The 16,612-nt window shown below is 45.3% G+C and overlaps 1 protein-coding gene across 7 annotated transcripts in view; it reads right to left on the bottom strand.

The window, feature by feature from the left end:
- LOC129822075 (A-kinase anchor protein SPHKAP-like) overlaps positions 1-16,612 on the bottom strand; it is a 440,116-nt gene that overhangs the window by 13,032 nt on the left and 410,472 nt on the right. For 5 of the 7 annotated variants that reach the window (XM_055879961.1, XM_055879964.1, XM_055879967.1 and 2 more), the window contains 5 exons: positions 12,381-12,479; positions 11,065-11,124; positions 10,552-10,695; positions 9,497-9,749; positions 4,046-7,541 (listed from right to left, as the gene is read on the bottom strand). In XM_055879961.1, coding sequence (XP_055735936.1) covers positions 4,046-7,541; positions 9,497-9,749; positions 10,552-10,695; positions 11,065-11,124; positions 12,381-12,479 — 4,052 coding nt within the window. The remainder of the gene's footprint in view (positions 1-4,045; positions 7,542-9,496; positions 9,750-10,551; positions 10,696-11,064; positions 11,125-12,380; positions 12,480-16,612) is intronic. The other 2 variants (XM_055879965.1, XM_055879966.1) reach the window with 1 other exon arrangement.

Genomic DNA, 16,612 nt, shown 5'->3' with positions numbered 1-16,612 from the left:
TTTCGTTTTGTTATTTTGTTAGTTTATAGTGAAGTTCGTGTTTTCGTCTTGTCTTTAATAAATCATTATGTCTTCACAATCCGCTGCGCCTTGGTTCCCTCAATACTCCTCCTTTTCGGTTGAAGAGGAGGAGGATTATCGTTACACGGGCCTTATGTTTGGGCCCACGGGCCTTATGTTTGACACATGTCCATTAGCCTGTCAGTCACATTATTCCTGGCTTGTGATCATTGCCCTTGCTAGTTTGATTATATTGACATGGAAACTTAAACAGTGCATCCCAAATTGGTGGAGAAAGCAAACAATGTACCAGGCCAGCTGTGATTTACAACCTAATTTTTTGTGACTACCAAGAAATGTATTGTTGAATTATATTAATCCTGCATTGAACTGCATCCATATATTCTGACAACAATGGCTTACTGTCCGTCATGGAATTTTGAGTCAAATAGAACCTATTACTTTTGAAACTCTTATGAAGTTGGTTTTGAAGCATAAACTGGGAATTTGATATTTTTTTATTGATATTATGATAGTCTGTTTCATATCTGCAAATTAGTTAAAACGCTGTCAGTTCCACTTTAAAATAGTCAAAGTTTAGTATTTGGTTCCATATCCATTGCAAGCAATGACTAAATCAAGCTTGTAACTTGACTCGTTGGACGCATTTACAGTTTGATTTGGCTGTGTTTTGGGTTACAGTGCGTTTTGCGTTACAGAAGACAAAGGAACCTCTAACAATTCAATGCTAAGGAACCTCTAACAATCCAAGTACTGTATCTAAGAAGGTGAATGTAAGCAGGACCATCCGGTTATTCTCTTCAAATCATAATTGCCTACAATGCTTTCATCACCACTCTGGGATCACCGACAAGGCTGATTAGCTGTCCTCAGGAGACCACTCTTGACGAACTAGTGCGAGTAACTAAGACAACTAAGAAGAAGGACACCGTGACCTCTTGTGGACAATCAGAGACATACACCTGAGAACAAAGGAGAAGGCCCTCCAAAGGAGAAGGCCCAATCGACCCTCCTCAAAAGCGGAACCCTTTCCACAAAGGCCTGGGCCCAACAAAGATACCCGACGAAGATCTTCAACACGTAAATATACATACATTACTTCTTACCCAAAAGAGTGGCAGTTCGGGGCAAGGTATTGTGGTTATTGTGAATGTAGTTCCCAAATGTATCCAAGTGTTGCTTCTCTTTCTCTCTCGCTTTCTCGCTCTCTTTAACTCTCCATCTTGTGTAACAAGTGTCATATTTTGTTAGTCCGCTAGGGACTTGTTTTCATCGTATTAAGTTTATAATCAATAACCTATACCCTGTGTGTGTGTGTGTGTGTGTGTGTGTGTGTGTCCCATTGTTAGGAATTTTATGAATAATGACTAAATCATTTCTAGATTTAGATAAAACTATAACTAATTTAAACTCCACCCTGTATTATTATTATATCTGATTAATAATGTTGATTCATAAGGAAGGGATTATGTAGTATGTACAAGGAGGAATTAAAACATAATAAACACCATTCAATTTAGTTAGAGAGATTTGTGCTGAGGGTTATAAAGTAAGCAAAAAGGGTCGTTAAACTATGGTTGAACTGACCCAACTTAGCCCTGAGATGTTTAGATACGGCAGTGAGTAACTTTTTAGGTCTTCCATTATCTTGAGTTGTCTGCTAAAGTGGTAATAAATTATAGTGAGCCTTCAGGAGAATAAATGATATTGTGTGTCATGTGTGTGCGCTGGTGAGTTGGAATGAACTTTCGAACCTGTTTTATCTTGGTCAAGAGGAGGAGATTTATTCTGTAACCAATGACGTTATATTTTGTATATAAACTGTTGTTTATGGTTAAATGGGAGCGTGCTCCGATAATAAATACTATTATCTATTTTTAATAAGACTGTTCCCTGTCTATTTTATGTAAATAAGGATCTTACAAATTCTTAGAAACAGACAGAGTGATTTTAATTAATGAGCACATAAAGGAATTATGAAATTCCGCTAACACCCATGTTATCATATAGTTTGTGTGGTACGGAATGATTAGTAAGACTCGGGTTTGTGCAGATTCACGAAGTCTGTGACATTCAGAATATGACTGATATGAGGAAATGATTAATTAGTGACTGTTATGATATCTTTATATTCTTGAGTTAATTCAGGAGACGTTAACTCGTTAAACAACTTTTGGTGCCCCAAATTCCTAATTAGTTCATTGTTACATGATTAATTTAATCTAATAACAATTAAACATAGTAGGGAATTATTCAATGAATAACAGTCATCACATTAATGCTAGTCAAGTCACGACACGGATAATTCCAGGGTAACAGAATGATGCTGAGATTTTTCACTTTAAATGTATGCCAAACAAAAAACAATAATTGAAAAGTTAAACAAACCATACAACTCTATGCACAAGGACAATTTAACAATTTCCACAGACATTTTTACAAAAAACATTTACTTGAAGAACAGTGCAGATGCAAAGTTTGGTAACAGAATGACGGCACAAACCATTGCTTTTTGTTTGACAAACATTTGAATCTGAGCATCATTCTGTTGGAATTGCCCTAATCCAAAACAAACTGCAAATACATCCAACAAGTCACACGCTTGATGTAGTCATTGCCTGCAAGGAATACGGGACCAAACATGTTTGCTTCACTGTCCAAATACATATGGGGGAGTATATATATATATATATATGTGTGTGTGTATGTGTGTTTGTATGAATGTTAATGAGAATCTGCCGGTTATCGTGACTAGAGGCATGTCTATGCCACCTTGAAGATTAAGGTTAGCTCGAGGTAAAAGCTGTAGCCTCCAACACAGCAACATGACTCATAACCCGGCTGTGAGTCCGTATAATACAAGAGACTTTCACAATTGACTACTTTCTCTCTGTGGATGCAGTAGAAGCCATTATGTGGCTGGGTCTCTGATAGCCAACACTATAAAGAGTTTAACAACGCATGGATGGTTTTCTATTTACTATTTACATCTACATTAAGTCACAATTCAAGGTGTTTCGGAAAATGATTCCCAAGGAGGACTGTGAAAAAATAATACCGTGCAAGTGAACATTGTTCCATCATGAGCTCTCTCTCACTTTGTCTGTCTTCTCTCATCTTTCTTTAACTATTTGTCCTCTCGCTCACTCTCTGTCTGTCTGTCTGTCTGTCTGTCTGTCTGTCTGTCTGTCTGTCTGTCTGTCTTCTCTCATCTTTCTTTAACTCTTGTCCCCTCTGTCTGTCTGTCTGTCTGTCTGTCTGTCTGTTTTCTCTCATCTTTCTTTAACTCTTGTCCCCTCTCTCTGTCTGTCTCTCCGTCTGTCTGTCTTCTCTCACATTTTTTAAACTCTTTTCCCCTCTCTCTCTCTCTCTCTGTCTGTCTGTCTGTCTGTCTGTCTGTCTGTCTGTCTGTCTGTCTGTCTGTCTGTCTGTCTGTCTGTCTGTCTGTCTGTCTGTCTGTCTGTCTGTCTGTCTGTCTGTCTGTCTGTCTGTCTGCCTGCCTGCCTGCCTGCCTGTCTGTCTGTCTGTCTGTCTGTCTGTCTGTCTGTCTGTCTGTCTGTTTTCTCTCATCTTTCTTTAACTCTTGTCCCCTCTCTCTGTCTGTCTCTCCGTCTGTCTGTCTTCTCTCACATTTTTTAAACTCTTTTCCCCTCTCTCTCTCTCTCTCTGTCTGTCTGTCTGTCTGTCTGTCTGTCTGTCTGTCTGCCTGCCTGCCTGCCTGTCTGTCTGTCTGTCTGTCTGTCTGTCTGTCTGTCTTTCTCTCATCTTTCTTCAACTCTTTGTCCTGTCTGTCTGTCTGTCTGTCTGTCTGTCTGTCTGTCTGCTCTCATCTTTCTTTAACTCTTTGCTCGCTCTCTCTCTCTCTCATCAAAAGCAGTTTGAGAGCCTGCAGCCTTTGATAGCCTTGTGATGCTCTCATCTCCACTGATGATGCCCCTTTTCTGTGAAGAGCTGTGAGAGCCTATTTGTGTGTTTGGGGGTGGGATTGACTCACAGGGGAAACGTGAACTGAGAGAGGACTTACCTGCTGCTCCTCACCGAGGCCCTCTCAGCACGCCACTGGGCTGTCCCCTCAGGGGGCGTTGGGTCCCAGGGGTGGCGCCCGGCCCTCTCCACCAGGTCCCCAGACTCTGGATCGTCCCTTTGATCTGTCTCGATGTGGATCACCGGTACAGGGACCTCCCTGGGTCCCCTTATTGGGGGCCCCGCTGCTGTACATGTGCTGTCTCCGCCCCCTCCTGGTTGCTCCTGACTGGCTCTGCTCCGAGTGCAGCCAGGGCGGGACTGTTTGAAGCCCCTCCTCCTCTCCCCCACGGGCATGTGTTGCTGTCGCCCCACCATGCCACCTCCTCCGGCCCAATCCCCTTCCTGCAGGACAGACTTCCCGGTTTCCACGATGTCTGCGGCCAGGCGGTTGGCATATTGCAGCACTTGGGTCTGGGACTCTGCATCCACCAGGTCAATGCTGTCCTCTGGGTCCGCAATGATCTTGTTCTTCCGCATCAGGGACTCAATGGAGCTGGACCAGGTCTCGTGGATCAGCATGTCAGTGATCTGGTCCGTCTGTCCCCTCTGGTACAGACAGGAGTCAGACTTGCACAGGCCCGTGGCAGACACCTGTACTGAGTTGGTGGGGTAGATGTTGAGCGTGTCCCCGTGGACATTGCGGACAAAGCCGTCAAAGGAGTTGGCCTTGATGGGTGAGTTGACGGTCAGCCTGGAGTCTGAGAAACGTCTGTCCGGCACGGAGGACTGACGGATACAGAAGAGGGTTCTGGGAGATGGAGGCAATAGGCTGTTGCTCCACTCTTTAGTTCTGCCCATACTGTAGTCTTTGCTCTCCTTGTCCATGTCTTTGAGCATGAACCTGTAGAACTCCTCAGTGATGCTCTCCGTACTGGACTGCTTCGACAGACAGGAGGTGGTCCTCACATTGAGGTGGCCGTTCTTCTTGGTGGCCGCCTGCTGCACGGCTGCTGCCAGGATGCTGCTGGCGTTCTGCCCGGCGTAGTAGTCCAGGAGCAGGTCAAAGCCCCGGCCCTCCATCTCCATTTGGTTCACCATGAAGCGGGAGAACTCGTCAGTGATGCTCTCGCAGCTGGACTGCTTGGAGATGGAGCCTCCCCTGCTCAGGTTCTGGCCCAGCCGGCTGCCGGGGCCTAGGGTGTTGGGGGTACCCGGGGGGCCTGCGTCCTCCTCTGGGATGCTTTCGTAGCTGGCGGCCTTGCCTCGGCTCCACCGCTCACACTGCAGCCGGCTGCGGGTCTGCTGGCCGGGCTTGGAAGTGTCAACCACATTGAGCTCGGGGCAGTTCATGATGCGGGCGGTGACCTCGGAGGCAAAGAGCGCGAAGGGATCAAGAGTCTGGGGCATGTCATCCAGGTTGACCGTTTCGTCCACCACGCGGTTTACCAGGCACTCCATCAACTCGGGCTGCTCCTCAGTCTTCCTCTTGATCTCACTGAGGCGCGGTGGCCGGTGCTTTTTGGATGCCACACCACCATTCTGGCCCTCTTTTCTGCGGAGGGCCGTGCAACAGGAGGGCAGCAGGTAGCTCCCCTCGGGGTAGTAGCCGGCTGCACCCTTCAGGGCACAGAACCACGGCTGCTTCCCGCTGGAGTTCTCCAGGCAGATGGCGGCCAGCTCAGTGGCCATGGAGACCACAGTGGTGGCCAGATCATCAGCAAAGTAGTTGACGGGGGTCGTTCTGGACTCTGAGTCCATCTTTAGGCAGACCATGGCCCCTGTGGAGGAGGAGCTAAAAGGGGACTGAGGGGTCAGTGAAGACTGTCTGCTGTCTGTACTGGCTATCCATCTTTTCTCTGTGCCCAGTGATGAAGAGACCTGGTGGGCTAAGCTCTCTGGAAAAGGTTCTCTGATGTTTCCTCTGGCCTGCTGGCCCTGGAGGTCATAGCAGTCCTTAATAGAGGACGGGACTTTAGTCGGAGCTTGTCTGCGCTGCTGCTGCTCTGTGATATGTGGCGAGCTGTGAGACTCATAAGGTTCACTCTCCCTCTCCTCCAGTCCATATTTCTCCTCCCTCATCCCTGAGTAGACGGGTGTCTTATCTGCCCATTGGGCTTCACAATTATCGGGCTGGCTGGAGCCAACGAAGCACTGTAATTGGCTTAATGGTTCCTTGGTGGTGGCGGCCGCCTCGTAGTCCCTGAAGCCGACATCACCCTCTTGTCTGTCAAACGATCCTATATCACATTTGGAAATGTCACCGATCCGCTTTGAAGTGAGACAAAGGATGTCAAAGAGCACATTGCTCACGCTCTCCTGCAGAAAGCCCTGGATATCAGTGACGTCTTTGCCCGGGCCTTCCAGTTCTTTTTTCTTTTTCGCTTTCTCGAACGCGTGTTTGAAGAGGCCGTCGGCCACTTCGCTGATGAAATTGTCCACCTCCGTCTCGTCCATCGTGTCCAGACATGACTTTTTGGGAGAAGTGATACCGTCTACAATCCTGTTGTGGGTGGACTCCAGTAGATGGGCCACACTCTTGTAGTCCTGGGGCTGAGCCAGCACCCCTGCTGCCTCCTTGTGAAGAACTTCAGCAATGCTGGTGCGGAAGGCCTCGATGCTGGTCCCCTCAGCCACGCTGCAGTGGAGGGTGATAGCTGTGGAGGCCTGCGCTGCAGATAGGAGCCCCACGGAGGCGGCCGAGTAGACCTCGGTGGTGGAGTCGTCTTCTGACTCGCAGACCACCTCCCCGGCCTCTTCAGCTAGCTCCACCACAGCCACCGCCCCCGCCACCTGGGCCATCCCGCACATGGCTGAGGAGAAGGAGTAGTCAGTGCCCTCAGGGTCACTCTGTCCCTCTCTCTCCATGTCATCCTCTGTTGGCTCCATTGCCAGCTGCTCTGCTACCTGTGGGCTGGAGATGGTGCCGATGACACTGGCAGCGCATGCCAGGGCTCGCTGCAGGGGTTTGGTGGGGTGGCGTCCAGTGGTAGTGGTGGTAGGGAGGAAGTCATGGGTCTCTGGTCCGTGTTTCGCCGGTACCTGCCTGGCAGTACCACCATCACCACCAACACCATGCTCCAGAGCCACGTGAGAGGCTTGAGTACCCAGCCACTCTGGCAGGCCCTCACAGCTATCCGGGCTTTGCACTATGACGATCTTGGGGAGCTCGAAAGAGCAGGCGCGTGCCCGACAGGGCTCCTCTGCTCCTGTCCAGGCGAGGCCGGTGGGGGGGTGGTGGCTGCCGGTGGACATGCTCACAGCGGCCTCAGGAGCGAAGGAAGGTTCGTCCTGAGACAGGCGGATGAAGGCGTCCTGCAGTACCGACTCGGCCAGGTTGGTGGCGTAGTGGCCAGCCGACTCCTTGGTGTGATGACTGCTAGCTCTCGCCGGTGCCCTTCCTCCTCGTTTCTTGGTGGCTGGGGGGGCGCAGATGGTCACCTCGGAGTCCTCGCTGTCCTGCCACTGGTGCTGGCCCAGGTGTCCCCTCCGACACACTGGTCTGTCGCTGTGTGCTACATCTGACAAGTCCTCTGCCACATCACTGCACTCTGGCTCTGAGGGGAGAAAGAGAGAGAGAGGCATGTCCAGACCTGTTAGAAAGTACTTCCATCAAATTCCCAATGTGCCCGAGCAAAAGCGATGACAATCCAGCTCTGGTTTAACCAAGCTAGCAATAACACCAGACTTTCACTGAGCAGCATTTACCCACTCAAACATGACTATAGCTACCAACCAAACCCTAGCTGGTCCCAGTTATGTTTGTGCTGTCTTACCAATGACCATAAGAGTTGGCTACACAGGCTACAATACAACACAAACAGATCTGGTAACAGGCTAACTTACCCCCATGCAAAGTAAAAAAGAGCAACCTCCTATCCGAGGCTTGATCTGATAATGAATATTACTGGTACATTGACTCAAATGAGAACCTTCATACAGTGTTGGTTCTAAAGTCATACAGGCAGGGATGGGTACAATACAGATACGAAATGCAATAAAGATCAATGTATCAAAATAAACAACAAAATACTGCTTTGTAATGTATTTAATTAAAATACAAAAATACATTTGCAAGTAGCCGACCCGAAGTACAACAAAATTCTCAGTATCGGTTACAAAAACATTTTTACTTGCAATGACTGTGATATCTTGTTGTTTAACTACCTTAGTTGAGCAAGTCACTCTGGATAAGCGTGTCTGCTAAATGACCACAATGTAAATGCATATGTGAAAATGAACAAACCAAAATGAACTGCAAAGCAGGCTGTTTATTGTTTTGGGGCGGAGCTCATTAGAATAATACTCAACATGCTTTGCAATTGGTCATTTTTACATATACATTTATATTTAGTTCATTTAGCAGATGCTTTTATCACACTATAGTGCTCTCAGACTTCTGATAGCAATGGAGGGTGAAAGGGGGGCCACAAAATGTGAACCGTTATAAATGACAGTATTTTGAAAATACAAAATATATTGGAGTGTAATTCAGCCTAGTGTAATTCAAATGACAAAATACTCATAAGTAATTCAAATAAGTATTCCAAATACATGTAACAGAAATACTGCCCATCTCTGCTTACAGGAGATTCATATTATAGATAAGGGGAGACTTGTCACTGTGCAGAAAAGCACCGCCAAACTCAGGGCCATATACTGTATATTAATCTCAATCATGACAGGCATTGATCTACTCTACTCTATGTGCCCTCAGCTGCACGGCACACCATGCGAGGCACAAGCTCTAAGGAGCTACCCAGCCAGCCAGCCACAGAGAAGTGTTTTTACAGATGAAGACTGACAGGCACAAGAGAACAAGAGAACAACAGCTGAATGCCTGTCGTTCCCTTTTGAAACGAGACGAGGGACATCTTCAGTGGTAAGTATAGTATTCAAGGAACATGTAGACTATTGGTGATTCGGAAAGAATTCAGACCCCTTGACTTTTTCCATATTTTGTTACGATACTTTGTCATTATGGGGTATTGTGTGTGATTGGTGAGAATTATAATTTTTTTAATCAATTTTATAATAAGGCTGTAACGATATTTTTTTTGTTGAAAAAGTCAAGGGGATCTGAATACTTTCCGAATGCACTGTACATACTGAAGACGCTATAATAACACTACATCAATAACAACTTTGATTTTTATTGAAGTTGTTATCGGCAAAGGTGGTTACAGCACCTATGCATTGGCCTGTTTTGAGAGTAGGCTACTGAATAATGTAATACCTTACAATAATGTCAGATTTTTCCTCCCAAAAGGAGTGCTTCACATTAGTATATTTGTAAATAATATATGATTTAACCCATTTAGCAGATACCTTTGTCAAAAGTGAACTACAACAGTAACTGAGATCGACATTTTCATATTTGCTATCCTCATGCTATTCAAACTTAGCCACATAGGACTACAATACTCTACTTTAATATTCACCACATATGTCAGTAAAATACATTGAACTCAAATACAGTACAAGGGTATTCAAAAGGATCAGAATAAATCACCTTTTCGTAAGCCGTCATCCTCGCTGTCATCCCCCAGGTGTTCTGAGGCAGTGAGGAAGTCCTCCTCTATGGATGAGAAAGAGCGGTTGGTGTCATCATCCAGCCTCTGCCCTGCCATCATCATCCCCTGGGACCCCTGCCTCTCCTGACCCCACTGCAGCCCGATTAGGAACTTGTTGATCTCATAGATGATGCTGGCGGGCCGCCGGCCCCCAGCACACTGGACCAGGCACACATCTGTACCCCTCTGGCCCTGGAGACAATACACACACGCAGGTACAAATACACACACACACACACACACACACACACACACACACACACACACACACACACACACACACACACACACACACACACACACACACACACACACACACACACACACATTTTTGTATTTTTTAATTAATTTAATATTTATATTACCCCTTTTTCTCCCCTATTTCGTTATATCCAATTGGTAGTTACAATCCTGTCCCATCGCTGCAACTCCTGTACGGACTCGGGAGAGGCGAAGGTCGAGAGCCGTGTGTCCACCAAAACACAACCCAACCAAGCCGCACTGCTTCTTGACACAACCTCCGCTTAACCCGGAAGCCAGCCGCACCAATGTGTTGGAGGAAACACCGTACACCTGGCAACCGTGTCAGCGAGCATTGCGCCCGGCCCGCCACAGGAGTCGCTAGTGCGCGATGGGACAGGAACATCCCTGCCGGCCAAACCCTCCCCTAACCCGGACGACGCTGGGCCAATTGTGCGCCGCCACATGGGTCTCCCGGTAAAGAGTTCAATGGTTGATGCATTCTACCTTGTCTGCTCGTGTAATACTCAGAGCTGATGAGACAGTCAGACAGTGGATGGATTTGGGATGGAGGGATCTCAACAAACCATTAATATAAAATGACATTGAAGATGAAGTGTGTGTGTGTGTGTGTGTGTGTGTGTGTGTGTGTGTGTGTGTGTGTGTGTGTGTGTGTGTGTGTGTGTGTGTGTGTGTGTGTGTGTGTGTGTGTGTGTGTGTGCGCGTGCGTGCGTACATGCGTGCGTAAACTCACCTGTGTTTGGGTGGGGTACTGATGAGGGTGAGACGGGTCCGGAGTCTCCAAACCGCCGAGCAGCAGGATCTCGTTCACCTTGGGCTGTTGCACGCTCAGAGAGTCGACCAGCTTGGGCAGGTCTGGAGAGATTGAGGCCAGTTTCTAGAGGAGAGAGAGACGTCGCCCACATTCACAATGACAGTCACACAGGCAGTCATCACCAGAACAAACCTGCTAATTACCTAAACAAATCAACCCCTCACACCCAGGCTAATTATCCTGAATCCATGGCAACAGAGCCAGTGTTTATGATAGTTAAGAAAGACTCTGGGGGAACGGGAGGAGAGGAAAGGAGAGGCGAGGAGAGAGGATGAGAGAAGGAGCAGAGGGGTTAATGGATAGGGGGAGGAAAGGGGAGGAGGGAGTAAAGGAGATGAGAGGGGGAGGGAGGAGAGGGAAGAGAGGATATGAGAGGAAAGCATGGGTAGGGGGGAAAAGAGAGATGACAAGGGAAGAGGGGACCCAGCACACCTTGACGCAGCTGTTGTCGTGACGATCCACCTTCTGCTGGTCCAGATTCACAAAGCAGACCTGCAATGAGAGGGAAAAAGCTTCAGAACAGTGGTAATGTAAAGCTACAAAATAAACATAGTGAGACCTGAGAGGTTAGCATCAAATAGTTCAGAATACTGACTGTGATGTAGGCAACCTTACTCCCCATTCCAATGACCTGACTTTACCCAGATATAAGCATGTTTACTCGTCTGACAGAGGAAGCACTCATGCTGTGTTAGACCTCACTGGCCATTACAAGCCTCTAGCAGGATGGGATTTTGGAGGTATGGCAACGCGAGAATAAGCAGGACACAACAGGGCTAATTGGCACCCAGTCAGTCAGTCCCCAGGGAGCGACAGTCCCTAAATACAGACTGATAGAATTTTACTGAATAGGTCCCAAATTAAACCCTATTCCCTATAGAGTGCATTACTTTTGACCAGACCCTTATTAGCCCTGGTCAAAAGAATGAAGGGAATAAGGTGCAATTTGGAATGGAGAATAATTTCACTAAATTGCTTTGCCATTGTTCATTCAGGGGTGGGTTTTTCCAAAGTATTCATAGTTGCATTAGTATGTTATTTCAATTGCTGACCCAGACTATAGAACAGCAAAGTGCTACGAATGTTGTTCGTTCACGCATAGAAGATTGGCCGCCCTGTCAAACATCGATTTTCATAAGTGTGACTCTGTTGTGCCAGTGCGGTATGTAAAAGTTCAGCTACAAATGCTTTGGAGAAACACAGGTAGTTTAAGCAGACTGTGTTTGTCTATTGTTGTGACAGATGAAAATCAGATCAAATTTGATGACCAATTTATGCAGAAGTCCAGGTAATTTCAAAGGGTTCACATACTTTTTCTTGCCACTGTACATACCAGGTCCATCTCTCCAAACCCAATATTCTGCCCCCACGCTTCAGCCAGAGAACATATTATATCTATTTTCTAGAGAGGAGAAATAAACTATTTCCTGTATTAATCAACATACCAATCATTGTAAATCCCAGCGGTTGATATAACCTCCTTGATCATCTTACATACCCTCTCTGATGTACGTCATGCTGAAAGCCCTCAAAGCTCAAAGAGCTTAGCTACCCACAATTCATATGGTTTCTGTAAGAGCTATTCTTTATGATTAACTACCTATGTGACTCAATTAAGTAAAAGAACAAACACTTGTGGGGTCCATCTTGTAGGCCTCTTATCTCTCCTCACACATGTCAATTAGACTAATATGACTGTCTGGTTTGCCTGTGGGCTATATTCAGCATCTTATTCCCCTGCTCCCCACCATGTTTTTTCTCCTTCCTCTTTTCTTTTCCGTGGCACTCGTGTCCATGTTCCATGTTAATGGGTCTTCTCGGGGTGAAGAGGGCATGGACTCTTCTGACTAACATCAAAAGAGAAGCAGAAGGAGAAATACAAACAGAGGTAAATGATGCAGCGACTGGAACTGGATCGAATGGCCCAATCAGCTTAGAGATAAAACTGTTCTGTCTGCCAATCAGGCTGAATCTGTAGTTTGTTACTCTGTGACATCATGGATGTTAGTCTCTGTTATGAGTGGATTTGATTTTTTTATTTCCCTCTATTGCAAAGAAATCTTGCACTTTATCCATGTTTTCTACATCATTTCTGCCTATTTCATTGATCTTTCATAAAAAGTAGCCTATAGGATGAAACAGTGAGCTAACCACCCCAAAGCTGAAAAGGGGACAGAATTAAACTGAGGAAACAAAAGGACGGGAGCAGCTTGAAAATTGGAGTGGCGCTCTTTATCAGGAGAGTCAAAATGTCCACCGGAGTGAAACAACACAGAACATTGCAATTTCACCATTTCACCCCTGTTTACATTATTACATACATATCACATTCAGTCTTTTCCTTTTTTCAAGAAAACCCACTCTGGTACCTGTATAACCGATTTTGAACCTGTCTTATTATAATGATGGTTCTATCAAGCCCGTGCGAGCTGAGGTGTTGTGAAGGTTATCACATTATTTGGGCTTCTTGTGTCTTCCATGCAGGTCAAAGCAATTGCAGAGAAAAGTAAGGAGATGACTGTTGAAGACTGAGAAAGAGCGAGGGAGAAACAGTCAAAAAAGATAGGAGATATGGTGCCCTTCCCAAGGACAAAATCATTTAACCATCACCATTAGGTGGGGATGGCAATAGTCTGCAGCTCCAAAAATGGGTTTCGGGGTGAGAACTGTGTGCCATCTAGCCATCTCTGTTAATGAGGCAGAGACCACAGATGTGGAAGAGGCTCCACCACTAAGTTTTCAGAGCAGACAGCCATTTAATCTCTGCCTGACTAACTGACGGAAAGAGATTTTTTTTAAATCAACATGGATGCTAGAGAATAGGGGTTCTTATTGGTTGTACACAACATTGTGTGTTGTGGATGTGCAATGTGTGTGTGTGTGTGTGTGTGCGTGCGTGCGTGCGTGCGTGTATGTATGATAAATAGGGCCGGGACAATACCGGTATTGCAATATTTTTTCCATGGCAAAAATTTTAACACAAAGCAGGCCAAACTATTTGGTCCTTTAAAAACCTGCTGCATGTAAAATATTGGGAGCTATAGCTTGGCAAATAAATGTAACTCTGGATGACAACATAATGTTTGTTTACAACAACAGGGCTGTTTTCTTAAAGAAGTTAAATCCGCTTCGTGTTTAGTTTCCTTGCCACGATACGAATGAGTATTGTGATACTGGTATCATCCCGGGCCTAATGATAAATGTTGCAATTTTGGCTCATAATTTATCTACATTACCAGTCAAAAGTTTGGACAGACCTACTTTCAAGGGTTTTTCTTTATTTTAACTATATTCTACATTGTAGAATAGTAGTAAAGACATCAAAACTATGAAATAACACATGGAACCATGTAGTAACCCAAAAAAGTGTTAAACAAATCAAAATATATTTTAGATTTTAGATTCTTCAAAGTGGCCACCCTTTGCCTTGATGACAGCTTTGCACACTCTTGACATTCTCTCTACCGGCTTCATGAGGTATTCGATTTCTTTGCTTCTTAATGAGTTTGAGCCAATCAGTTGTGTTGTGACAAGGTAGAGGTCAAATACCAAGTCCATATTATGGCAAGAACAGCTCAAATAAGCAAAGGGAAATGACAGTCCATCATTACTTAAATACATGAAGGTCATTCAATCTGTAAAATTTCAAGAACTTTGAAAGTTTCTTCAAGTGCAGTCGCAAAAACCATCAAGTGCTATGATGAAACTGGCTCTCATGAGGACCGTCACAGGAAAGGAAGACCCAGAGATACCTCTGCTGCAGAGGATAAGTTCATTACAGTTACCAGCCTCAGAAATTGCAGCCCAAATAAATGCTTCACAGAGTTCAAGTAACAGACATCTCAACATCAACTGTTCAGAGGAGACTGTGTGAATCAGGCCTTCATGGCTGAATTGCTGCAAAGAAACCACTACTAAAGGACACCAATAAGAAGAAGAGACTTGCTTGGGCAAAGAAACATGAGCAATGAACATTAGATCGGTGGAAATCTGTCCTTTGTTCTGATGAGTCCAAATGAGAGATTTTTGGTTCTAACCGCCGTGTGTTTGTGAGACACAAAGTAGGTGAGTGGATGATCTCCAAGTGTGGTTCCCACCGTGAAGCAAGGAGGAGGAGGTATGATGGTGTGGGGGTGCTTTGCTGGTGACACTGTCTGTGATTTATTTAGAATACAAGGCAAGGCTACCACAGCATTCTGCAGCTATACGCCATCCCAACTGGTTTGCACTTAGTGCTGTTTTTCAACAGGACAATGAACCAACACACCTCCAGGCTGTGTAAAGGCTATTTGACCAAGAAGGAGAGTGATGCAGTGCTGCATCAGATGACCTGGCTTCCACAATCACCCAACCTCAACCCAACAGAGTGAAGGAAAAGCAGCCAAATTGTGCTCAGCATACAATATGTGGGAACTTCTTCAAGACGGTTGGAAAAGCATTCCAGGTGAAGCTGGTTGAGAGAATGCCAAGAGTGTGCAAAGCTGTCATCAAGGGAAAGGGTGGCTACTTTGAAGAATATAAAATATATTTTGATTTGTTTAACACTTTTTGGGTTACTACATGATTCCATATGTGCTATATCATAGTGAAGACATAGTGAAGACATCAAAACTTGTATTCTACAATGTAGAAAATAGTAAAAATAAAGAAAAACCCTTTTTGACTGGTACAAAGTTTTGACTGGTACTGTATGTGTGCATGTCCTCTCGTGTTGTGCCCTGCTGAGGCGGCGTCCTGGAGATTGTTGCAGCGAGGAGCCTTGAGGCAAACAGTGGTGGACAGTTTAGAGTAAAAACAATACAACTACACTTTCCTCTCTGTCTCAGTTAACATGCTGGTATTCATTCATTAGAAAACACTGTAGCGAAACATTTTGCCATTGATACAATTTTTTGGTAGTCCCTTCCTGACTGTTTTTGTCTGTTTTGCAATGCAGTAGGATTTTAACAGTGAGGAGGCAACAACAAATCTAGACTTGCCCAGAGTTCACTTTTATTAGCAAACGTGAAGAAAACTGTACAAATATTTCCCCCAAAAATAAACAGGACAATGAACAAAAGGTAGGCCTAATAAACTAATCGGAATCAAAAATAGCTCAAACAAAAGAAAACCCAGGCTTCAATCTTGCAGATTTGATCCCTACACAGGCTCAAGGGGAACCTGGGAGGGCGGATCTTCTGGTGCCAGTACCCCGTGGAAGTCTTCAGATGTAAACCGCAAAACTTTTCTGCCGCAGCCACAATAATGTCCAGTTTCTTAGACTTCTTTGAGACTTGTGCCATATAGCATAACTGTGGCAATGAATGACACAAAATCAAACTTTGTAACACACAGGGTATCTTTTACCTGCCAGAAACCATTTACTACAGGCTGTGGTGTGTCCACTAACATATCTTCACTAGCATCACTTGTTTTCTCAGTTCTTTTAATCGCATAGGAGATTTGATTGACCGCTCTAACTTTTGCCACCTTGATCTCCTTCACCCTTACAGGGCACTCCAGGAACTCCCGATCATAATTCCCACCACAATTGCAACACCGTCATCTTTCTACACACCATTCTTCAATATACTCTGTCCGTTTGCACACACTTGAAACATGGCCAAATCCTTCACAATTCTTACACAGCAATGGTTCGGGGACAAAAGCTCTTACAGCGTATCTTACATAACCAGGCTTCACATGCATGGGTATTTGCTCTTTATCAAAAAACAATTCACCCAGCGGGTCAGACACCGGGCACCAACCCCTTCAGGAATTTTCTTCTAGTATTCAACCCGATCATCTGTCGTCACCCCTGAGATGACTCCTTTGACAGGTTCTCTACTCTGAAGTTCAAAACACAAATCTTCTGTTGTTCCGATTCTTTTGAGGCTCACTGCAATCTTCCTCTGTTCTTCAGAAATACAATTAATCAAAATAAGACCACTCCTGGTCACTGACAGACTCCACTTTTCCCAGCGCATACTTTACCATTTCA

The sequence above is a fragment of the Salvelinus fontinalis genome, chromosome 24, assembly GCF_029448725.1.
Source record: "Salvelinus fontinalis isolate EN_2023a chromosome 24, ASM2944872v1, whole genome shotgun sequence".
Taxonomy (NCBI): Eukaryota; Metazoa; Chordata; class Actinopteri; order Salmoniformes; family Salmonidae; genus Salvelinus; species Salvelinus fontinalis.
Note: the sequence above shows the minus strand (reverse complement) of the source record. Positions and strands in the feature narration are given on the sequence as shown.